The sequence below is a fragment of the Lates calcarifer genome, linkage group LG6 (genome assembly GCF_001640805.2).
Source record: "Lates calcarifer isolate ASB-BC8 linkage group LG6, TLL_Latcal_v3, whole genome shotgun sequence".
NCBI lineage: Eukaryota > Metazoa > Chordata > Actinopteri > Centropomidae > Lates > Lates calcarifer.
Window position 1 is genome coordinate 4,025,404 of NC_066838.1, and position 20,384 is coordinate 4,045,787.

The 20,384-nt window shown below is 39.4% G+C and overlaps 1 protein-coding gene and 1 long non-coding RNA gene across 4 annotated transcripts; both read right to left on the minus strand.

Moving 5' to 3' along the window:
• Positions 1–3,729: 3,729 nt before the first annotated feature.
• On the minus strand, positions 3,730–9,953 carry LOC108882692 (uncharacterized). Of its 2 annotated transcripts, XR_007813368.1 has the most exons (4): positions 8,573–9,953; positions 6,185–6,235; positions 4,657–4,746; positions 3,730–4,381 (listed from the first exon to the last, which is right to left on the minus strand). It is a non-coding gene; the product is annotated as an uncharacterized LOC108882692 (long non-coding RNA). The 2 variants fall into 2 exon arrangements; XR_001960824.2 differs by lacking the exon at positions 8,573–9,953 and having other exon boundaries at positions 6,185–6,672.
• A 488-nt stretch (positions 9,954–10,441) lies between these two features.
• On the minus strand, positions 10,442–20,185 carry LOC108882690 (glutathione synthetase). 2 transcript variants are annotated; one of them, XM_051071038.1, is made up of 14 exons: positions 19,909–20,185; positions 19,441–19,585; positions 18,882–19,027; positions 18,666–18,741; positions 18,400–18,539; positions 18,117–18,233; positions 17,737–17,817; positions 17,553–17,630; positions 16,882–16,948; positions 16,084–16,227; positions 15,231–15,312; positions 14,794–14,983; positions 12,051–14,654; positions 10,442–11,686 (listed from the first exon to the last, which is right to left on the minus strand). In XM_051071038.1, the coding sequence occupies exons 1-13, from the start codon at positions 20,019–20,021 to the stop codon at positions 14,537–14,539; spliced, it is 1,497 nt and encodes a 498-aa protein (XP_050926995.1). In that variant the 5' UTR covers positions 20,022–20,185; the 3' UTR covers positions 10,442–11,686; positions 12,051–14,536. The 2 variants fall into 2 exon arrangements, with proteins under 2 accessions (XP_050926995.1, XP_018530877.1); XM_018675361.2 differs by having other exon boundaries at positions 16,033–16,227; positions 19,909–20,184.
• Positions 20,186–20,384: the final 199 nt, after the last annotated feature.

Sequence of the window (20,384 nt, forward strand, 5' to 3'; positions counted from 1 at the left end):
GATCATCTGATGTCATGTTTCTTTCAGATGTCCATAAATTAATTAATTAACTGACAGCAATAAGCCAAATTATCTTTTAACCCTGCATGAAGAGGCAGTGCAACAAGCTGTAAAGACAACATTAGCATATTATCACATTATAAAGTTGTCATGGTTAACATGTTAGCAGATGGTTGCATAATTACACATCCAGCAGACACAGAGCAACATTATCATTTTGTTGACAAATAGGTGCAATATTAACTTTTAGTTCTCTTTTACTTTCTACCAACCTAAGACAAACTGCTGGGTCTTTAGCAGCTAACTTTGTCTATCTTCTGTTTAGTGCTGGGCTGGCAGCATTCATTGGGTACAGTGGTACAGCTGGACACAACAATAATGAAAGTGGTGAGAGTGAATCAGAACAGTAAAACTATGGGCTGCAAAACCCAGTAACTGCAGAGTCAGGTGATTTCTTTCATGACGGTTTATCACTACGAACAGCACCTTTCACGTTACATGAAGACATTGCACCCAGTGTTGATTTAAGCAATATTAACCAAGAGGGTGTGCTTTAACATTATTTGAGCATGACAGTGACGCGGTCAGGACTGAGGCGCTTGTGCCGAGGTCTGCAAGCATCACTGAAGTGCTCAAATGAAGTTAAAGGACATCCTCGAGTGTAATATTGCGATTATACAACTATTGTATTACTACTACAAAGCAAAATGTATAATCAAAATCTGTTCATGTTGAGGAGCAATTTGCTCTCAAAATTAAAAGTTTTTTTTTTTTCCCGTTTCCATGGAAATACATGCGGTCGCACAGATGTAGCTTTTGCAACCGCAAACTTTTACATGAATTTTAAGTTATAGCGCCGTGTCACCGGCACAGCTGATGGAGAAAGCCGAGGTGCTTTGCTCAAATGACGTTAAAGGACACCCTCGAGTGTAATCTTGCGTTTATACAACTATTACCAAGGAAGTAAAATGTACATGGTAAAATGTACATAGTAATATTTTTAGTGATGAGTAAGGTGTTCTGTCATGCTGATTTGAGCACATTTTAAATGTCTTGTGGACTAATTAGATTGCTCAGTCGGAACTACTTGTTGTGTGAATAAAAATACATACTAGAGCAGCTTTAACATAACTTCGATGAGCTCACCATTTGGGCAAGGAAGAGGTTCATTTGGATCAGGGCCAGGCAGACAAATAAGCATTCAGCAACCTGAGATGAGCTAAACTTCCCCTTCTATCCACCAGAAGAAAACAACAGATGGGACATTCAAACTAAGGAAGAAATTGGGAGCTCTGAGCTGACACAGGCCAGTTGAAACTTCTCACTGAAAACACTTGAACAGCCTCTTCTCTCTTTGTTTGCCTTAGTTAAAACATTTTCACTGAGTATTTTTCCCAGGCCTGGCTGGGAACTGCGGGAGTCTAGGAACTCACTGCGGTAGCTCAGTGGCTCTGTGTTTGTCTCCAGGATGCCTGTTGGGTTTCCAGGGTAGTGGGAGTAACATGTCTGAGCCAGGGGTGACCCTGACTTTCTTTTTTGCTAATTCCCCAAGCAGCTGATAGGCTGTGGGAGGGGGAGGCAGCAGATCCTTGAATATGAAAGGTTATGGGAAGGGGAGGTTTAGGAAGCTCTGAAGAATGAATTGGGGCAAAATCACCAAAAAAGGGTTCTGCTCAGCATTCATGGTGTGTGTGTTCAAGTCTATGTCATGACCTCTGCCATGTCATTCTCTTTCTTTTCTGTGTTAATGTCCAATTATCGTACAGTCTCACCTTAAAGGAATGGTTCAGCATTTTGGGAAATACACTTACTTTCTTACATTGATACCTTTCGAATAACTGACAATTACATTTCAGGCTGGAGCCCACAGGCGATTAACTTAGCATGGCATAAATAGTGCCGGGGGGAAACAGCTAGCCTAGCCCTGTCCAAAGTCCAAAGAATATACCTACCAGTACCTCTAAATTTTTCATTAGTACCACGAGACTTAACCAGATGAGATGCCAGGAAGTCACTGCTCCCCTCCTCTGTTTGCCAAGAAATGGTTACATCATGTATCTAAGTAACTAACTGAATGAACACAGCCACAATTAATAAAAATGCAGTGTCTGCTCAGCTAAAGGGGCAGATATCACGGTTTGAGATTCTCATTTAGCTCTTAGCAAGAGAGCTAACAGCTAACATTTCCCAAAATGTCAAACTATCCCAATAGTAATAAATGAATCCCTGTGGCTTAGCAGCAGTAGTATCTCCTACACTGATGTCTAAACAATCAGATAGACTCCTCCTCTGAGATTCATTGACGTCTTAACAGAGATAACAGCTTCTGTTGATGCTTGGTTTCTGACAGGTTAGACCTGAGGTTGAGGGAGTGGCAGTAGTTGGAGGGCTAATCAAGCTGTCTTGCAACCAGGTCGACCAGTTTCAAATTTCTCATCCAGCTGGGAGACTCTGGGTGGGGCTAATGACTAAGTTTTAATTAAACAAGTGATTATGTTAATTGACACTGAATCTTATGCCTGATCAGCATACAGGAAACAGGCTGTTTGCAGAACTAACAGAGTGTGTTTGCTAAAGGTGCTTTGCCATTTTGTGTAGTAACTAATCTTCTAAAAGGAGGATTTTTCACAAGCATTGAGCAAAAACATACTTTCATGACATTTATAAGTAATACGTCACCAGAGGGGATTAAGAAGAGAGTGATGGGTCCTTATCTACATGTAGAGGGTCATCCCTCCCAGAGCTCCCCCCTCTAAACACCATTTTTCTGTGAGAACCTTTGCAAGGTTTCCAGGAGATGCCGGGGGAGTGCCACATTCCTATTCACTGACTGACTCACCACATTACACAGAGTGCCGGCTGCTGCCACGTCCTTTAAGGGAAAAGGTCAGCCTGCTCTCCTTCTCTCTCAGTGATTGAAAAAACGGACACAGCAACACCAGATATGGAACTAAAATTACAATCACAGACACACATCAAAACATGTGTGAATCATGCTGAATTCTTCACTGTGTTTCTACACAGTGTGTTTTTTGCTGTCTTGCAATGTGTGTGCTATGTTTGTGTATTCACACGTTTCTTCCTCTGGAACATATTTTACCAACTTTTCCTGACATTGTGAAAGAGCACACAGTGTATCTTTGCCCCAGGCTACATTAATTCCCTTTTTGAATAACCTGTCAGTTTGCCAAAGAAGACACTGGTATGAAATTTTCTTTCACAATAACTGTCAGGTTTGCCAAGAGGCTGCAAGTATTAACAGTAACAATGATAGTCTAAGGGCTGGGTGGGTACACAGAAACTGACCACAGTGTGAGTAAAATGAGAAATGTGATTACCCAGTGTCAAATGTAATTAAAGTTTTCCACCTTTGCACTTTGCCTTTCTTCTCATCCTGCTCTTCTTGTCTGTCTTAACAAATATTTGTCATAACCTCCCCACCCACGTGCATTCCCACAAGCCCCTCCCTCCCACACTCATTGCCTTCCCGTAAAGATGCTGCCTCACACACTTCCTCATTCCTGAAAAACCAATAAAGAACACTGATGTGGTAACACTCATGCTTCTGCTTGCTAGTACAGGCTGCAGGGACTTTGATCCTCAGTGAGTGTGTACGTGGAAATGAGTTATTTGGAAGCAATGTCGGTACACTGATTTGTTATTGTAGCATATCAGTTAAGGTGATGATTCTTTGATGATTTATGATAAACAGTGCTGAGCAAAAGGTGATACAGGTGAAGTAAACAGGTTTTATTGACATATTAACAGTGTGTCATAACGCCTGCAAGCACAGGCACTGCAAGTGGTGGATGTAAACACACAAGGAGGGAGGAACATAATCCTCACACAGTATATGGTTTATTTGCACTTTTCCTCGGACAGAAACCATACAGTTCAGATTGGTTTGGTGTGGGTGTACAGAATTATAGAAAAATGACTAATTTAAACTTAGGGGGAAAAAAGGAAACTCAGTTATCAACAAAAGAAAAAGAGCTGGTGTGCAGGGCTTGATGTTTATGGTGATTTTTTAAAATTTTTTTTTTATCCTGAGCAGGATGTTCTGATCGACTTAAATTTGGTGTATTGCTGTGGAATCAAGGAAGTGCAGTGCAAAATGTTTTGAACAAGCGGTTCTCGAAAAAGCTTCTAACGTCACTTTTCTATGTATTACTAAACAAGAAGAAAAAGGCAGAGCTACATTATGAGGGCAGTGCAGCACCTGGGCAATTTAGAGCGTGCACATTCCAGGGTTTTAAGAAAGGTGGAACTCAACTGCAACGGTACTTTATACCCCATCACCCAGACACATCGAGTGAAGTAGAGCAGAGCTGCCAACTCCAGCAGTAGCAAACAAAGACAGACTGACCACACACACTGCAGCCTGGAAAATAAGATGGATAAATGCAGACCAAGCAATCAGCCCCTACCAACAGGCACATTTTGAACACGCACTGCACTATTTCACTAGAATCAAACACTGACACTAACAACACAGGAGGGATTTATGGTTTCTGAGGATGTATTATATTACAGTCTGTTTCACATGGTTTTATAGGGTTAAATATGAATTTTAGGTTCTACAACAGGCTAACAGCAACTTCACTTTAGGCAACAACTGCACTGTATTTTTGGGTAATTCATGCATTTCTGTCATACCTCACAGACCGCTGTCGATGGAAGTGTCACACCTCATGCCTGGAGACCCTACTGTCTTCCCATTGGCTCACAAACCTGGGGTTTGTGTGGCTTTATGTGAAGGTAACAAGAATGGCAGTACATGGTTACAAACATTTGATTATAACTGATTTATTGAATGTATCAATTAAGGAATTTTAATGTAGTAAACTGATTTGAATTTGTGTACTGAACAGAATATTAAAAATCAATCTATTGCTAAACCCCCTGTGCTTGTTTGTTCACTTCAAACTAACACAATTTAGCCTTAGAGGCTCTGGGATATGAGTGGTGCGGTAACAATTTAGCTATACTACATAACTAGACTACTACTCAATTTTGGAAAAATTGAATAAAAGAAGTAGAAACATACTAAATTTAAGGTTTATAATGCTGGTTTTAATAATCTTTAATAATCTGTCACTCTATGATGAACTTTCCCAGTGATAAAAGTAGTTTGAGCCAGTACATTCTTTTTGGTCCCATCTTTAAACGGCTCATTTTCCAGCAGTAAATACAATAATGTAATGAATTTCCCGCTTGTATGCTGTCACTGAGTGAGGCTTTCCGGCTCCAGCCAGGCTGATCGTAACTGCTGAATAAGGAGAGCCTGTCAGTAGCCACTGACCATTTATTATATAAAGCTCCCAGGACTGTACTCCCTGAATTTTCCATTGGGCTGTTTGCTAATCAGTCATTAATAGCAGAGGAAACTGGGGATTATGTGCTCTGCATTTTCTAGTAATGAAGAACTCAAAAAAGTACAAAAACAGGAACTGACCTTGAGTCCTCCTGCTGGCTGTGTGTGTGTGTGTGTGTGTGTGTGTGATTGTACAGTTATGCTTCCTCTGAGCCAAATCAGGTGGACAAAGCTTTGTTTGTGTGTGTGTGTGTGTTGTAGCTGGAATGTATATGGGAGTCATGGGAGTTCCTATGTGTTGAAAATGTCTGTCACTTTCTTGTTTCTGGCTCCATTCACAACACTAGACAGGATATTATCATCACACAGTGGTGATAGAACAGAATGTGATGATTAACTACAAACCGTGCAGATAGGCCTAGTGATAATATTAACTACAAACAGAAATATATGCGCACACCCACACTGTCATACATTATTGTGACAGTGACTGCAGTACACTTATTCAGTACATGACAGCGATAATGAAACAGATATAACAGTCTAATACCAAACACTGCTATCAGCACTAAGTGTCTGCTGTCAAATCATCTGTCAGGGCACAAGCACAACACTAAATGTAGATTACACAGAAAAAGTGCCTGTTAAGGTCAACCAAACCTTGTGCAATCATTTGCAAATTTGTGTTACACATCAGGGTCACATAACCCGGTCAAATGAAAAACAACAACAACAAAAAAAAGAGAACCAAGAAGAACCAATGAACAGCAGCTTATGACATGCAGATTGATTTTCAATATTTTGTAATAATTGTCCTCTCTAAAACTTGAATATGAACCATAACTGACACATGAAGTAGTCATTTCTTACCTTGTAGTCACTGCAGATGTGGCCATGGATGTAGCGGGTCAAGGTTCAGTGCTGTGTGTTATAGGAACATGTTTGTGTGGTGAGTAATGATCTTTACAGTTAAATTCCATTTTAACAAGACATGTGACAAGACAAGACGACTTGTTTACTGCTCTCTGAGCTGCTCATGCACAGCAGGGCTTTGAGCTAAATGCTATTGTCAGCGTGCTACCATGCCCACAATGACAGCAGGTAGAATGTTATCACATTTACCATCTTAATTTAGCATGTTAGCATGCTAACTTTTGATAATTAGCACTAAACACAAAATACTGCTGAGGGTGAGGGGAATATCATTTTACAAGCTTTCAAATTTTAACAAAAAATACCTACTAAAGAGTGCGAGAATGACAAGAGAAAGCAATTCAAATAAGTCTGACTGTATTTTTTAATAGAAATTCCAGCTGTTGTAGGTACATTCTACAGTATATAATCTAAATGCAGCTGCCAAATCTTGAAGAAGGACTTATACTGTTCTAGACTGTATGTAATCTTTTCAAAGGGAACACATCATCATTTCATTTTCATTCATTTCACAAACTTCCATGTCTTAGCAACTCACTTTATGGCAACATATAAGGCTTTTTTTCTTTTCTCTGTCTGATATTTCTTTTTACAAATACAAAATACTGCCTGCAGTGGGAGCTTAGTTCCCATGATCTTTTTTCAATATGTTACAGGTACAGTACAAAGAAAGACTCTTCCGCACGTCCATGTCTGAAACACATCTGTGTTTATTCAGGTTTGGAATTTTGCAGCTTCTGGGGTGTGAAATGGAGTGGTGAAGGAGGTTGTAATTTAGTTGTATAGTCTGTATCAAACATAAATAATAGTGGACATGCTATTGAGATTTATGCAAGCTTATGTGGCAATTTTCAATTTTGATCTGATGATGGCGCCACAGGAAATGTTATACAATCACAAAAATGATTGCAATCCATTCTTAGGGGAACATGAATGAATAGTAATAAATGTAACATTTCCAACATTTCATTAGAAATCCTTAATGTCAGCCTCATGGTAGCAATAGAGGAAAAGCCAGGAGATCACTGGTGTCATCAAGGAAGCATCCTCTGTACAACATTTAGTGACAGTCTATCCAGTAAACTTTGAGATCCTTCAACGAGTAAACAAAAACTTCGACCTGATGATAGCACTGCTGGAAAACTCAGAGGATCACTAAAGTTGGATTAATCCCCTGGGGAGCATGAATGCCAGTATCAATTTTCATGGTGATTCATCTGATAGTTTAAGACATTTAGCTAAAAACAAAACTATCAATGTTATGGTGGTGGAAGAGGAGGAGCCAGTAGATGACCAATGGCAGTAGGATTTGTCTCCAGGGGACCACAAATGTAACAACAAAATTTTAATTGCAAGCAACGGATGGATCCAATTAGCAGAGCGACCAATCAACTGATCAATCAACCAACAAGCCAACAATGCCATTCATAAAGTCATGCCAGGAGCACGGCAAAAAACAAAACTATTTCTGCACAGGATTTCCTTGTTGCAGTTTAATTTTAGCATGAAATCATTTGCACAAATGGGAGGCAGTGTTTGCTCTACTCAAGGGAAATAGGCTTATTTTAGGACAGTGGTGAGTGTGATGCCAGTAATTCTGCATTTTCCTGGACAGAAGGTGATAAAGGTGAGTTGACGTCAGCTGCTGGCTTAATTCACAGATGTTTTCTAGCATTCAGAGTGGAAAACCAACACTGATACCACAACAGGAAACTGAGAGTTGTGGTCTTAGCAGAGAATGTAGAGGGCAAAGGTACAATGAGAGCTGGGGGGCACATGTTCCAGCCACTGACAGCAATGATTTTACTTCCAGCTATTCTTGTTAATAGGATATAGTGGAAATGCTAGGAACAAAGCAGTGAGTGGTATGAGGTTAAAAAAAAACCTTCTTGTGCTGTATGTCCTCTCTATGTCTTCCCACTCTACATTAAGCAATGCATTTTACAAGAACCTGTGTTTTCATCCACTACATTCACACTTGCAGATATCTAAATCTTGCTGACACCAGTTCCCCAGCCTTCCCCATTGTGGAGCAGAGAAGAGGAGATCAGGGTGACTCTGACCCACTTCCATCCTGCCATGACCCACATCCTGTCCTCTGTCTGTGCAACACACACTCTAATCTACACAATTTCTACTCACACTTAAGAGAGAGAGAGATCCCTGGCTAACTGGGCCAACGCTTGTGTAACTGGCTTATTACACTGTGAATGTTTGGTCTGGAGTTGGATTGTGAGCAGTCAGAGCTGAGTAGTGAGATTTGAAGAGAAAACAAAACAGGGAATTGCTGGTTCTACAAAATTTCTGCTGAACCATTCCCTTTACCTTTACTTCCAATAAAATGTAAATCGAGAGGAACATAATCCATCCTGTCAGCAGACTATTTGGCTCCGACAACACTGCAAACTCTTGCAGTCATTCTGTAAACAATGACAAGCAAACAGACACATCAGCTCAAAGTAAAAGTTAAATTTGATTACAGACACTCAAGTTGGTTGGTTTGAACGTCCCGTAATGTTCATGTGATAATGAACACATTTGACAAATGTAAACCAGGTTAATTGCCAATATTCTGTAACCTTATCATCACACTCTCCCTGGGACAACAGCATCAGGGAACAAAATACAGAGGCATTTTTCCTCAGCTGCTGTGGCAGTAAAAAAGCTTGTGCCAGAGTGTTTCCTGTGGGAGATTCTTTGGTGCTGACGGCCCTCACTGACAATGACCCCTACCTCTGTTTGATGACCCGGAATGCTAACTGGAACGTGTCACATTTGCAAGTCAGCACTAAAGTGTTCAAATCATTAAGAAAGAACAAAAACAGGAGATGGACAAAACAACAGTAATACTTTAATTTAGAACTGTGGAAATGTTTGAGGCTGGATTGTAGTGGATTGGATGTTATGAGGTGTAAGTTCTATGATTGTACTGAATGATGTGAAGTATTCTCCTTGTACCAGACTAGAGTCTTATTGGCTAGAGGGTGCGGGTTATCTTTGAGTAACTGGACAGAAATAATGTCATAATGCAGGTATTTGTCTGCCATTCTAAATTAATGCATCTGTATTTAACTGTAGGTAACCACAGCAATCTACTGAAGCTTCAGTACTTCACAGTATCACAAAAGCGCCTTATTTTCGCTTGTGTTTCACATAAAACAACTTCTGGATAAAGAAATAAACACGAGAAGCAGGGACGTTAACATCTTATTTAAAGTGTTTGGTGAACATGGCACTTTTAAAGAGTGGAAAGGCTGCTTTTCATGAGTAAGAAATAGAAAACATCAGACACAAAACAGAAGCAGAAACAGCACATGGAGGAGGAACACAAGAAAAATATCAAGACTACAAAGTTGGCAGTTGACATATTAATGGATTTCCTTGAACAAAAACATAAAAACACAGACCTGAAATATATGATCTGTCCTTAATTGACACCTCCCAGCCAATCAGAATCAAGAACTATCAGTGCCCATTATATAATATAACATAAACTATTCAATTATCCACCTCTTGTTCATGCATACATACAAATTTAGAGTAATGACCAAATTCTAACATATGGGTCAAACAAAACTCCATGTTATAGGGGGAAAGGCAAAGTTATAAAGAAGTGTATGCACATCTCAATATCACATCAGGGTGCATTGAGAAGTCAGCAAACACATAATATGTCAACATTTCATTCTTGTTGTACCATACATAGTAGGTGTACTTACTCCTTTTTTAGGAAAACACCGTTGTCTTGACGAATGAAGATAATAACAGAAAATTCTAGTCTTCCACTGCAGGTTGGGCTCTTGCTGCAGTTCATGAAAAACAGGATATTAACTAATGACACAGGTTACACAGTTTAGAAAGCCACTGGTGGAAACTATTTTTTTCCTCAAATTACTTGTACTTTACTTGAATATTTCCATTTTATGCTGTTAATACTCAGACTGCACTACACTTCTCTGGGAAATATTGTACATTTTACTCCTCTACATTTATGCAATAACTGTGTTATACTGATTGATTCTCAGATTTCATGGTTTTAAATTTAAAAACATACAAGAAACTAGTAATGTACTACAACTGACATCAACCCTCTTGCCTCATTGGCCTGGTATGAACCCTGCAGATCTCCTACTGGGTTTTAACTATATGTGGAAAATGTCTTTGGTTTTGCTGACACATTAGTGTTCAGGCTTCGAAACTGCAAGCTGCTACATTCAGTGATTTGTAAAGATGATCTGTTTGAAACTCAGGGAACTGTATTCCAGTAATATGCAGTATTACCACTGACAAGAAGCAGAGTTTCTCTCAGCATGCTGTATGGAAGTGTAGAGTACTGTGAGGTTATTTTAGACTGAAAAAGACCAGCTCAGATTACAAAAACCAAACCAAATCACAAAATCAGTGCTTACTGTTATTAACTTCATAGTAATGTGCTGTGTCTGTAGCCCTTTTCCGAACAATATTATTGTGTGTGAAATGTTTCTTACTATGAGGTTATAGCCATGGGTCAAAATTTGTTAAAGATTATGAGCTTTATTTTAATTTCAGTGCATTCAAAACTTGACTGTGATTGTTCACAGAGCAGCAGTAAAGAGGAACCTTCAGTGAGGAACTTAAGAGAAATCACAAGGTTCCAGTCTGCTGTTTGAGATTAATAATAATAACATTTATTTTTATAGCACCTATCAGAACCGCAGATGCAGGTGCAACATAAATAAGAAAACTATATACTTATGTATTAAAACACTGTAATAACCTATATACACATACACTGTGCATACATGCTTGAGAAACAATTCACCAGAAATATATCAACCTATACAGAGGGATTTCAATAAAAATAACTTTCTAAAAGTGCTTTCTGATTCACAGCCATTAGGAGACCATTACAGTAATCTAAACCTGTGGAAATATAGTGACATTGGTATTAACTTCGGTTGTGATGACACATGATTACACCAATCAGAGGTCACCAAAATAAATGTTGAGTCAGTGTGCACATATGCAAAAACTATGGTGGACATGTAGACTATTGTCAAACACCTTTTCTCCTCGTTTTCTCTGGACCCATCATACTCACTCTCATTCACAAACCACAAAATAGCCAACCAGTATGGCTATCACCAGCTGCAACATCTAGCCTGAAAGAGCATTTTTTTTTATGTTTGCAGTTTTGGGCTGAGCTTTTGTTGTCCAAGGTTCAACAATATCTTCTGGATGAACTCAAATGTGTTCTTCATACCTTTGGGGTAATCTAGATGGAGTGTGTATATCAAGCCAAACAGAAGACAAAGTGCTGGGGGTTGTAGGAATCTCATCCATGACAATGTTTCCTTCAAGGATGATGGCAATGCTGTTAATCGATGGTGGTGTGTCCTCAGTCATGATTCTAAAAACCCCAACAGGCACCTGGGTGAAGTCAGCTGCAGTGTCTGAATCCTGCATTCAAAATAAAAATAAATGAATTTATTGGATATTATGACCCACTGTTATAGTGTGTTCACTGTTGTAATCAAAGTGAATAATTGTTTAGTGTTGTGACATCCCCACTTAAATATGTTTGGCTTGCAAAGTGTGAATACATGCTGTAATACCTAACTTGACCTCAGTTTTAGCAAAGTTTACTATTTTGTCTGAGACTGTGTTGTGTCATGCTGTTATGCCCATTGCAGGGCTTGAAGCAACTAAAGACGTGAGGCTGGAAAGTTCTGAAAAAAATCTAAGAACTAAACCTGAGGTCTGATGATGTCATAAAATAAGCACTGTGTGATGGTATTATGATCATTATTATAAATGTACTTACTGAGCAGCTGAGGAAGAATTCGCTGGAATTATCTCCAAGATACAGGGGAAGACACTGTAGGACAGCAGTGTGTGTTGTGGTGATGTCATTGGTCTCATGGAAAACATGACAAAAAAGCAATAAGACTATGACAGGCAGTGTGCTCAGGTTACAACATTGAATTCCAAGTGCTTGAGGTAGTTGGTGTAAGTAGTAGAATAATGTTATATATATTATTATTATTCTTACAGCGGCTACTACTACTTCTACAACAGTACATGTTATTATTTAAAGATACATTAGGTACATTAGCTTTAATTATCAGTACCTGTTGTTTTGAGATCCATGAAATAAGAATGTAACGTTAATGTAATGTAATGTAATGAGTTGTTTTCAAGGCAAATGCATAGCCGAAACTACTTTCCAGGTGGGCGGGGTGCACGTTTGGTGCCGCTTCTCCAGTTCCGGCTATGCATTTGCCTTGAAACAACTCTGTCTCGTAAAGATTATTATTTCATAGCGTGGTGAACGTGCAAGTCACAACTTGTTCTTCAGAGCGTTTTGGAGTTGTTGGATTGTGTATTTGATGAGTTTTGAGGGACCCTGTACCGTTCACCTCCACTGTGTTCACTGAGCATCAGCGTCTCTACCCCACAGATCTCAAAACAACAGGCACTGATAATTAAAGGTAATGTACCTACTCATATGACTATAGGGATAATTATTATTATTATTATTATGACAATAGGTGAATTTGCCAGAATGTAGAACTATCCCTTTGACTACCTCAAGCACAAGTAAGCACACTACTATAAGGTGATAATGATCACTTCTTTTTGGCCTTTTTATGTTACTACATGATGGCTCTCCTTCAGGGGAATCCCTCTTCCGCTTGTTGCCATTCACTGTGACATCGGCCATTCCAGATCTTCTCATTTATGTACGGAAATTCCCCATCTTGAACTTAATGCTATTCTTCCAACTGCAATATCCAGTGGGTGATCCAGCTTCTTTCAAACAATGATGCTTTGCAATCAGTGCAGAGGCCACTTCTCGACAGTGTTCTTCCAGTGGGGTATGCCGTATACTTGTACATTGTCTCTGCAAGTCTCTCTAAGATCACATGTTTCATGTCCCAGGTAACATCCATCCGAGTTCCAGCCTTCATATAGGCAAGCTCTCCCTGTCTCCAGTAGGAAATTTACATCCACAGAGAATTCTGGAATATCAAATACAGAAGGCCAAGGATCCGGCCTCATCAGCTGAGATTTTTCTTTACTTGTATACAGTATATCTGGAAACCAAAGAGAAGGACTCAAGATTTATAATTTTCAGTGTGGCTCGATCTGGCAGTTCTGACACATCTGTCAGGTTGCAGAGGGCATTGTTAAACAGTGGGTCTTCAAATTGTAGACTAAAGTCATATGGTAGTGTCAGTTTAACTTTCAAGTGATCCAACAGAGACTCAAGACTAATTCTTCTAATGTCACAATCAGTGACGATGACTCTGATTGGCCATTTCTGTTCCATCATTCTACAAAGAACAGAGGCATATCGTTAGTGCAGCTAGCATAATATATAATGTTTCAAAGAAACAAACAATGTGCCTCTGACTTGGTACACTGACAAAGGAAAACCATCGTTGAACTCAGTCAGATGAGTTGCAACCAAGCCTGTGCTGCTTTGTGTCAATTCATAAGCACAAAGGTGCTCATGATACCATGCTATCATTGGTTTGCACAAGAAAACAATGTCTGCATTAAGCACTAGCACTTGCTTAATCTGTCTGAACTCTGGAAGGCCTCCACATGAACCTACAGAAACCACCATATCTGAAGCATAGTTCATTCCATCAATATTGACAGACGGAGCTGACAGGACTGTGTTTTGGAGACCACACATATTCTAAACTTAATAGATATTAATATTTCAATACATTTCTGTATTTTTTTTGTGTTATTGATTTTTCTTAATGCTTTTGAACAAAGCGAGAGTTGCAAGGCACACACTAACAAATAAATGAAGACAAGAAAGGTATTGAGGAAATACAGATTATTTAAAGATATAATGGTAAAATCAAGTTGTGGACCATACATATTTTCATTGAAACATTAAAACATATTCTGCTGTTTACTTTCATATGTTTTTATATGAATAAAATCACTTTTGTAAATTCAATTTGCTATGAACACAAAAATGGGCGAGTTTCAGCTTCACTGTGATCCTTAAAACAGATTTTAACATGTCATCTAGTTTTTGTTGCCTCACAAGAATTTGTTATATATAACCTGTTGTTACACTGAATGATATTTTTTGTGGGTCTCCTCTGTAAATAGTGGCATGGACAGTAAGCAGGATCCACAACAACTGACACTGACCCCGTTGCCTCATTGGTCTGGTATGAACTCTGAAGATATCCTGGTGAGATTGTGTTTTGTCTATTTGTGTGTGTTTTCTTGAGCTGCCATGTGTTGAGCTCTCAGGCCGACCACAGCTATAAGGAGAGTTTAGATGATAAGAGGATTGTCAAACACAGTCACTCTATCAATTATCCCTGAATCATTGATGCTCATAGTCCTTAAAACGTGACCAGCAACTTCATTGAGGACCATTTCTCTTCCACGCCTGCATGGAGATACAGATGTATCATGATTAAATATGTAAAACACTGCTTTCATGACTATCTATGCATTTATGAGTCTTATTTTTCCATTTATGTCACATGAATCCTGCACAGTATGTCTCTGTGTCTACTACACCTTACCTCACATAAGCTCCAAGAACTCCTACTTCATAACAAATAGAGGTGAGTTTGAGTGGAAGTCCTCTCTTCAGCAGGAAGTTTTGTTGTGTCCTGGGTCGGATCTTGTCCATCAGAATATAAGCAGCTCTTCTTTCGTCACTTTTAACCTCCTGTAGTACTCGGACAATGTCCTCTCCAAAATAATTGTTCCCTGAAATCATAAAGCAGAGACATGTGAGGTCTCGTGAAGTCTTACAATAACATTTAGTGTCACAGTGCTACATTCACAAGTTGATCTGTTTTATAAAATGTAGGAAACTGTATCTTAATAACATATGGCATGAGGACAGTGGTGGGAATGCCATCAAAAAGACATGTAAAAAATCTCAAAGAACACTCAGAGACTACCAACACATCATACACTAGCCCTTTTTTGAGGTATGCTGATGTCATCTTACCTCCTCCTTCTCTCTGAGGCTTCAAGACAAATTCATCAGGGTTGGCCAAAGCCATGGCCACTGTCTGGTCACCTTCTGGACCCTGGAGTGAAAACGTGTCTTATTCTCATCTAGTTTTGTGACAGGCACATACAAAATTCCCATTGAAAAAAGTGAATAACATCTTTCAGCACAGAGCACCAGCATTTCTTTCAGCATGTCGTAAGTAGACATATGGAATTAAAGGGAAAACCTAAAAAAAATGAGTGGAGAAACGCAATGTCAGTGCCCCCATCCATAGGACATGAGGAGTTACTGAATGGTCTGATGAGCATGAAAATGACGTGAATCATATGCTATGGTCTTCACAGTCACCAGATTTCAAGCCAACTAAAGACCAATGGGAGATTATGGACTTTGGATGGATGGATGATCAGAGATGTTCCAATTTCTTAAATGCATCTTGATGAAGACAAAGAGCAAGATTCAAACCGGTTGTTAGGGAAACTAACCAAAGTTTAAATGTGTCTTCTGTAAAGCAGCAGTCAGTTTGTGTAAAAAGGACAAACTTACTCTACCAGCAGTCTTTCACAGACAGAATAATATGTTATTAATAATTTGTATGCAAATAATTAATATAATGCACAGTTAAACTTTGTGCATTAAGAATAATTGCTGATGTCTCCTAATTATTTGATATTGGAGTGAGAGTTCCACTTGGCAAATACACTTCCTCTGTCCTGACAAATCTTGGCACCACATGTGACCTCATCATCTTTGCACAGTAACAAATAAACCTGTGTAGTGTGTGTCATCCTCTCACCATGTCTAAAGTGTAGAGGCCAGCAAACGTTGCTCGGATCTGCTCCACTACCTGAGGCTGCTCAGAGAAGAACTTCTCCAGAATTCCAGGTCTTGCGAGCACCTGCTGGACCTTCTTGGTTCCTGCCAGGTGAGTGCTGATGTCTGGACATTTCACAGCCAGAGAGCGCTCCATCAGAAGACGAGCGTCCCAATTCTACATCATACATAAGTTTTGTGTTATAAGTGATACAGGTGCATATTATGAAATATTTCATAAAATGCAGGTGCAAGGTGATTACAAGCAGCAGATCTAAATTTACTCAACATGACACTTACATGTGTCTATAGCTTGGTTCTAGTTCATAACCCCGCCTCCAACACTGTAATCGTTATAAATAGCAGCTGTCTTGACATCAGCACTTCTCCCGTCCGACTATTACAAGTCTTGTCAGCAAGCTACAGCTCGGTCATCTGCTTATTACAATTTTCAAAGGCATCAAGATGAGGTGGATTAAGTGGCCGTTTCCCTCTGGTTAGTTTAACATTAGTTTCATCGGTGTAATCCACTGTCATTATTGAATGAGGCCTGAGTCCAAACCCCCACCCCAAGGCTGCTAGTATCTGTTTCACAGGTGGTGGTGCTAACAGGGAGCTAGCTGCCACTGTGCCGTAGCGTTAGAGTGGGCGTGGTTTCACCGCCTGCAGTGGACACGCCCCCAGCGTCTCAGAGCAGAGAGCTTATTTTGTCATGGTTTTGAAACTTATTTATATATATTTGACGTTTTTTTTAACCATTCAAATTTAGCTGAGTGGTTAATAGCTCATTTCTCTGTGGTGTGACCAACTCAGAATGGAAGGAAGTTCTTACCTGTCCAGTGTAGTGATCTGGCATGTAGCCATAGCGGTAGTAAACAACAGCTACCTCCAGCCCATCTCTGCAGAGTTAGAGTTATTAAGCATTAAGCCCTGAGAGAAACGTCTTCAACAGCTTTCAAAGAACTAACAGAGCTTGGTTGTAACTGATGTGAGGGTCAAAAATCAATCACTCTTGCTGATAAAATTGTCCACAAGTGACAGTTAAAAGAACAGTGTAGAGAAAAGATTGATATCAATCTGATATCTGTGCATCAGGTAGGAAGCTAAAGTCAGCAGGCAGTTAGGTTAGCTCACCATAAAGACTGGAAACGGGGGAAACCTCATTAATTAACATGTTATATCTCTGACAGTTACGGTGGTTGTCAAGAAATAGCTTAAGCACAGTGGTCTCTATAACACCTGACAACCTACATCCCATTGTTCTTTGACTATACTTTTGTAATTATCCTGTATTTCTCATTTTGTTTCCATTGCTCTGTCCTCTTAGTGTTCTGTCTTTTGTCTTTCCATGAAGGAAAAAAACAAAACACCCTCTAAAACCATTTTGCCTGCTGACTTCACCTTCATATATAGCATACAGGCATGTGTGGTATATATCTCTGCATCTAACTCTCAGCACGAAAGTGAAGATAGCTTTCACAGCTATTAAAAATGTATACTCACATAAACAGTCTCTTGTCACCATCAAGAGATCCTTTTCTGAACACATCCTCAAACCTTCTGCGGAGAACAGGAATATTCCTGCACAGAAAAAGAAAGAAAGTTGTCGTCTTCATACTAAAAATTCTCTAAGTTGTCATGTGTCATAATGACAACACAAAGTATCTTATAAATCCTTTTTGCCTACCTGGTCCAGAGCTCTTTTTCAACAGCGCAATGAGTGAGTTTGCTAATCTGGACATCCTCAACCAGAAAGAGAATTACTGCCCTGCAAAAAGAAAATCAAGATTAGTACTGATTTGTTGACATTATTCAGGCAACAATAAAATTGCTAATCTTTCTAGCTGTACAAGTTTCTATAAACAAATCAATAAAATAATACAGACTATTATTTGCAGTGTGATCATTGTTTTATTGAGTGAGTTTGTATTTTCCAAGAAAATAAATTGTGAAAATGTATAATATTATAATATGGTCATCATATGTAATCAACCAAAACATGCTTTTCTCTGTCCACACACTTGTGATACACTTGTGTCACATACAGTCAACCACCACTACACTCACTTCTGTCGGCCGTAGAGCTCCCAGGCCTTGGCTAGTGCGGCACTCATTCTAGGAGTCCTGTTGGTATCCTGGATACATTTGCTCTCTTCCAACAGACCGACTGACTTCAATACATGCCTGAAAGATTTAGGGAGAGTCATGTATTTGTACAAATGGAAATTACATAAATAGCATAGTATGAGCATGATAAGTTAATTTGACACTTCTCTCATCTTTTGCACATTTAAGTTAATCTTAGTAGCAAACATACACCTAACCTGACGGGCAACATTTCCTGACATACCTGTGCACCACAGGGAGACGGTCAGACACACCAAAACCACCTACAGCAATAGTGTTGATTTCTATCTGCTTCATTGAGGATATTCCATCCTCCCTCTGGTCAACCATGTAGTCAGACCGGTTCAATCCAACAACAATGGACTGGGGAGAAGATAAAAATGGCAACTGTGTCTGAAACTAGTAAATACACCTGGGTTGTGCTTGGCAGGGGTTGTAGATCAGGGCCTGATTCTAAGGAAGTTTATCAAGTAAAGTAAAGTTTCTTACCTGATTTTGCCCTTCCTGCTGCACTTTTCTGTATATGTCAAACAACCTAGCTGTGAAATCATCTCCATGCAAAGTGCTGTGATGTGGAAGAAGACAAATCATCCTTACATCAACACCATACATCAGTGAACTTTTTTGTCACCATAAAAATCATGGCAGGTAAAGGCAGTTTTACACATGGTTTTAGAAAGAAAATATAGCAGTTTCCCTCAATACCCTGCAAGAGCCTCCTCTAGAAAGTCGGGGTCCTGGCTGATCTTATCCACCAGTGTGTTAAAGTGAGTTTGCACTGCCAGAGCCTGGAGGAAGACGGCTTTGGGCACAGGAGAGGGGAAGAGTGTGAATGGGGCATAGGTCACAGCCTGAAATGATAACACAAATATATTGATTCATTGCTTTTAGAACTACGAATGTACATGAGTCAGTGGTGCATTACTTATTGCACTTTGAATTTCAGTTCTCATCATGATATAAGAATATATCTTGCAGCACTCTTGGTCACAGAGGTACCCACTCTTAGCATGACTAGTGTATGGGACACTCAACCTTTGTTAGTTGTTTGATTAAGTTATTGCTTTGGTGTTATATTGACACAGGCTAGGTCAAATTTTAACACAGTTGTTTTTTGTGTACATTCCTCTGAAGGCCTGGTTTTGTCAACCCATGGGTCCCATTGGATTCAACTTTTTATGTCAACCTCAAATGCAAACCAATAATTAACATGAATTTAACATACATAAGAGGAATGAAAACAAATCTGCATGTTTGCCCCTACCTCCGATGAATTTGGGGTCTCATGTGTCCGGAATACAATTCCATGTAACAAAGCCAAATCTTTCGCTTCATCCACTAAACTGTGAAGTCTGTCAGGATTTGCCATAAGCTGCTGGAGAACCGCTTTTGTTGCCATCACTGTGGGTCTGAGGGTAAAATACACCCCACTTTCACAATCACTACACAAAATGCAACTTCCAAACCCCAATTTATAGCCCTCAAATATTACTAAACGGTAGAGATGTACTCAAAAATGAAACTAAGAAGAGAAAGAGTAATGATGCAAATAAGGAAATCAACTTCACATCAAATATGTCAAATGTCTCTGAGAGTTATTAGTCTTTGAAAATGGTCAGTATCAATACAAATGTTATCTATAAAAGCTAGATCTGCATGTTGCCATCTCAGATGATTTCCTATCTTCCCCAGTTAATCAGAATTTTTTTACATGATAATAACACATGCTTACCCTGTGAGGCCACAGATGCCTTTCGGTGCAACACCACTTCTGAAAAACAGTTGCTGCTGAAGCACAATGTGACTCAGAGAAACCACAGCTAAATGCAAAGTGTGATGTAGCATGAAACTGTCAGAAAGTCAACCACGAATCAAAACTAATCCCGCCTTCTGGAGGAGTGGGTAAGTGTTTCACTGTTTTCATCTGGCATGGGGCTCAGGAGGTAGAGCAGTTGCCCACCAATCAGAAGGTCGGTTCCATTCTGCATGCCGAAGTATCCTTGGGCAAGATACTGAACTCCAAATTGCCTCCGATGTGTGTCATCGGTGTGTGAGTGTGTTTAGAAAGCACATTATATATATATATATATATATATATAACATGTGCTGTATGAATGTGTGTGAATGGGGTGAATGTGATCTGTAGTGTAAAGCGCTTTGAGTGGTCGAAAAGACTAGAAAAGCGCTATACAAGTACAGTCCAAACTT

Excerpts from the sequence above, each read along its gene's own strand:
- LOC108882690 (XM_018675361.2), bottom strand. The coding sequence starts at position 20,021 with ATGCTACATCACACTTTGCATTTAGCTGTGGTTTCTCTGAGTCACATT. Across the intron at positions 18,540-18,665 it reads AGCAGGAAGGGCAAAATCAG|TCCATTGTTGTTGGATTGAA; the intron begins GTAAGAAACTTT and ends TCTTCTCCCCAG. Across the intron at positions 18,234-18,399 it reads CGTCTCCCTGTGGTGCACAG|GCATGTATTGAAGTCAGTCG; the intron begins GTATGTCAGGAA and ends TAAATCTTTCAG.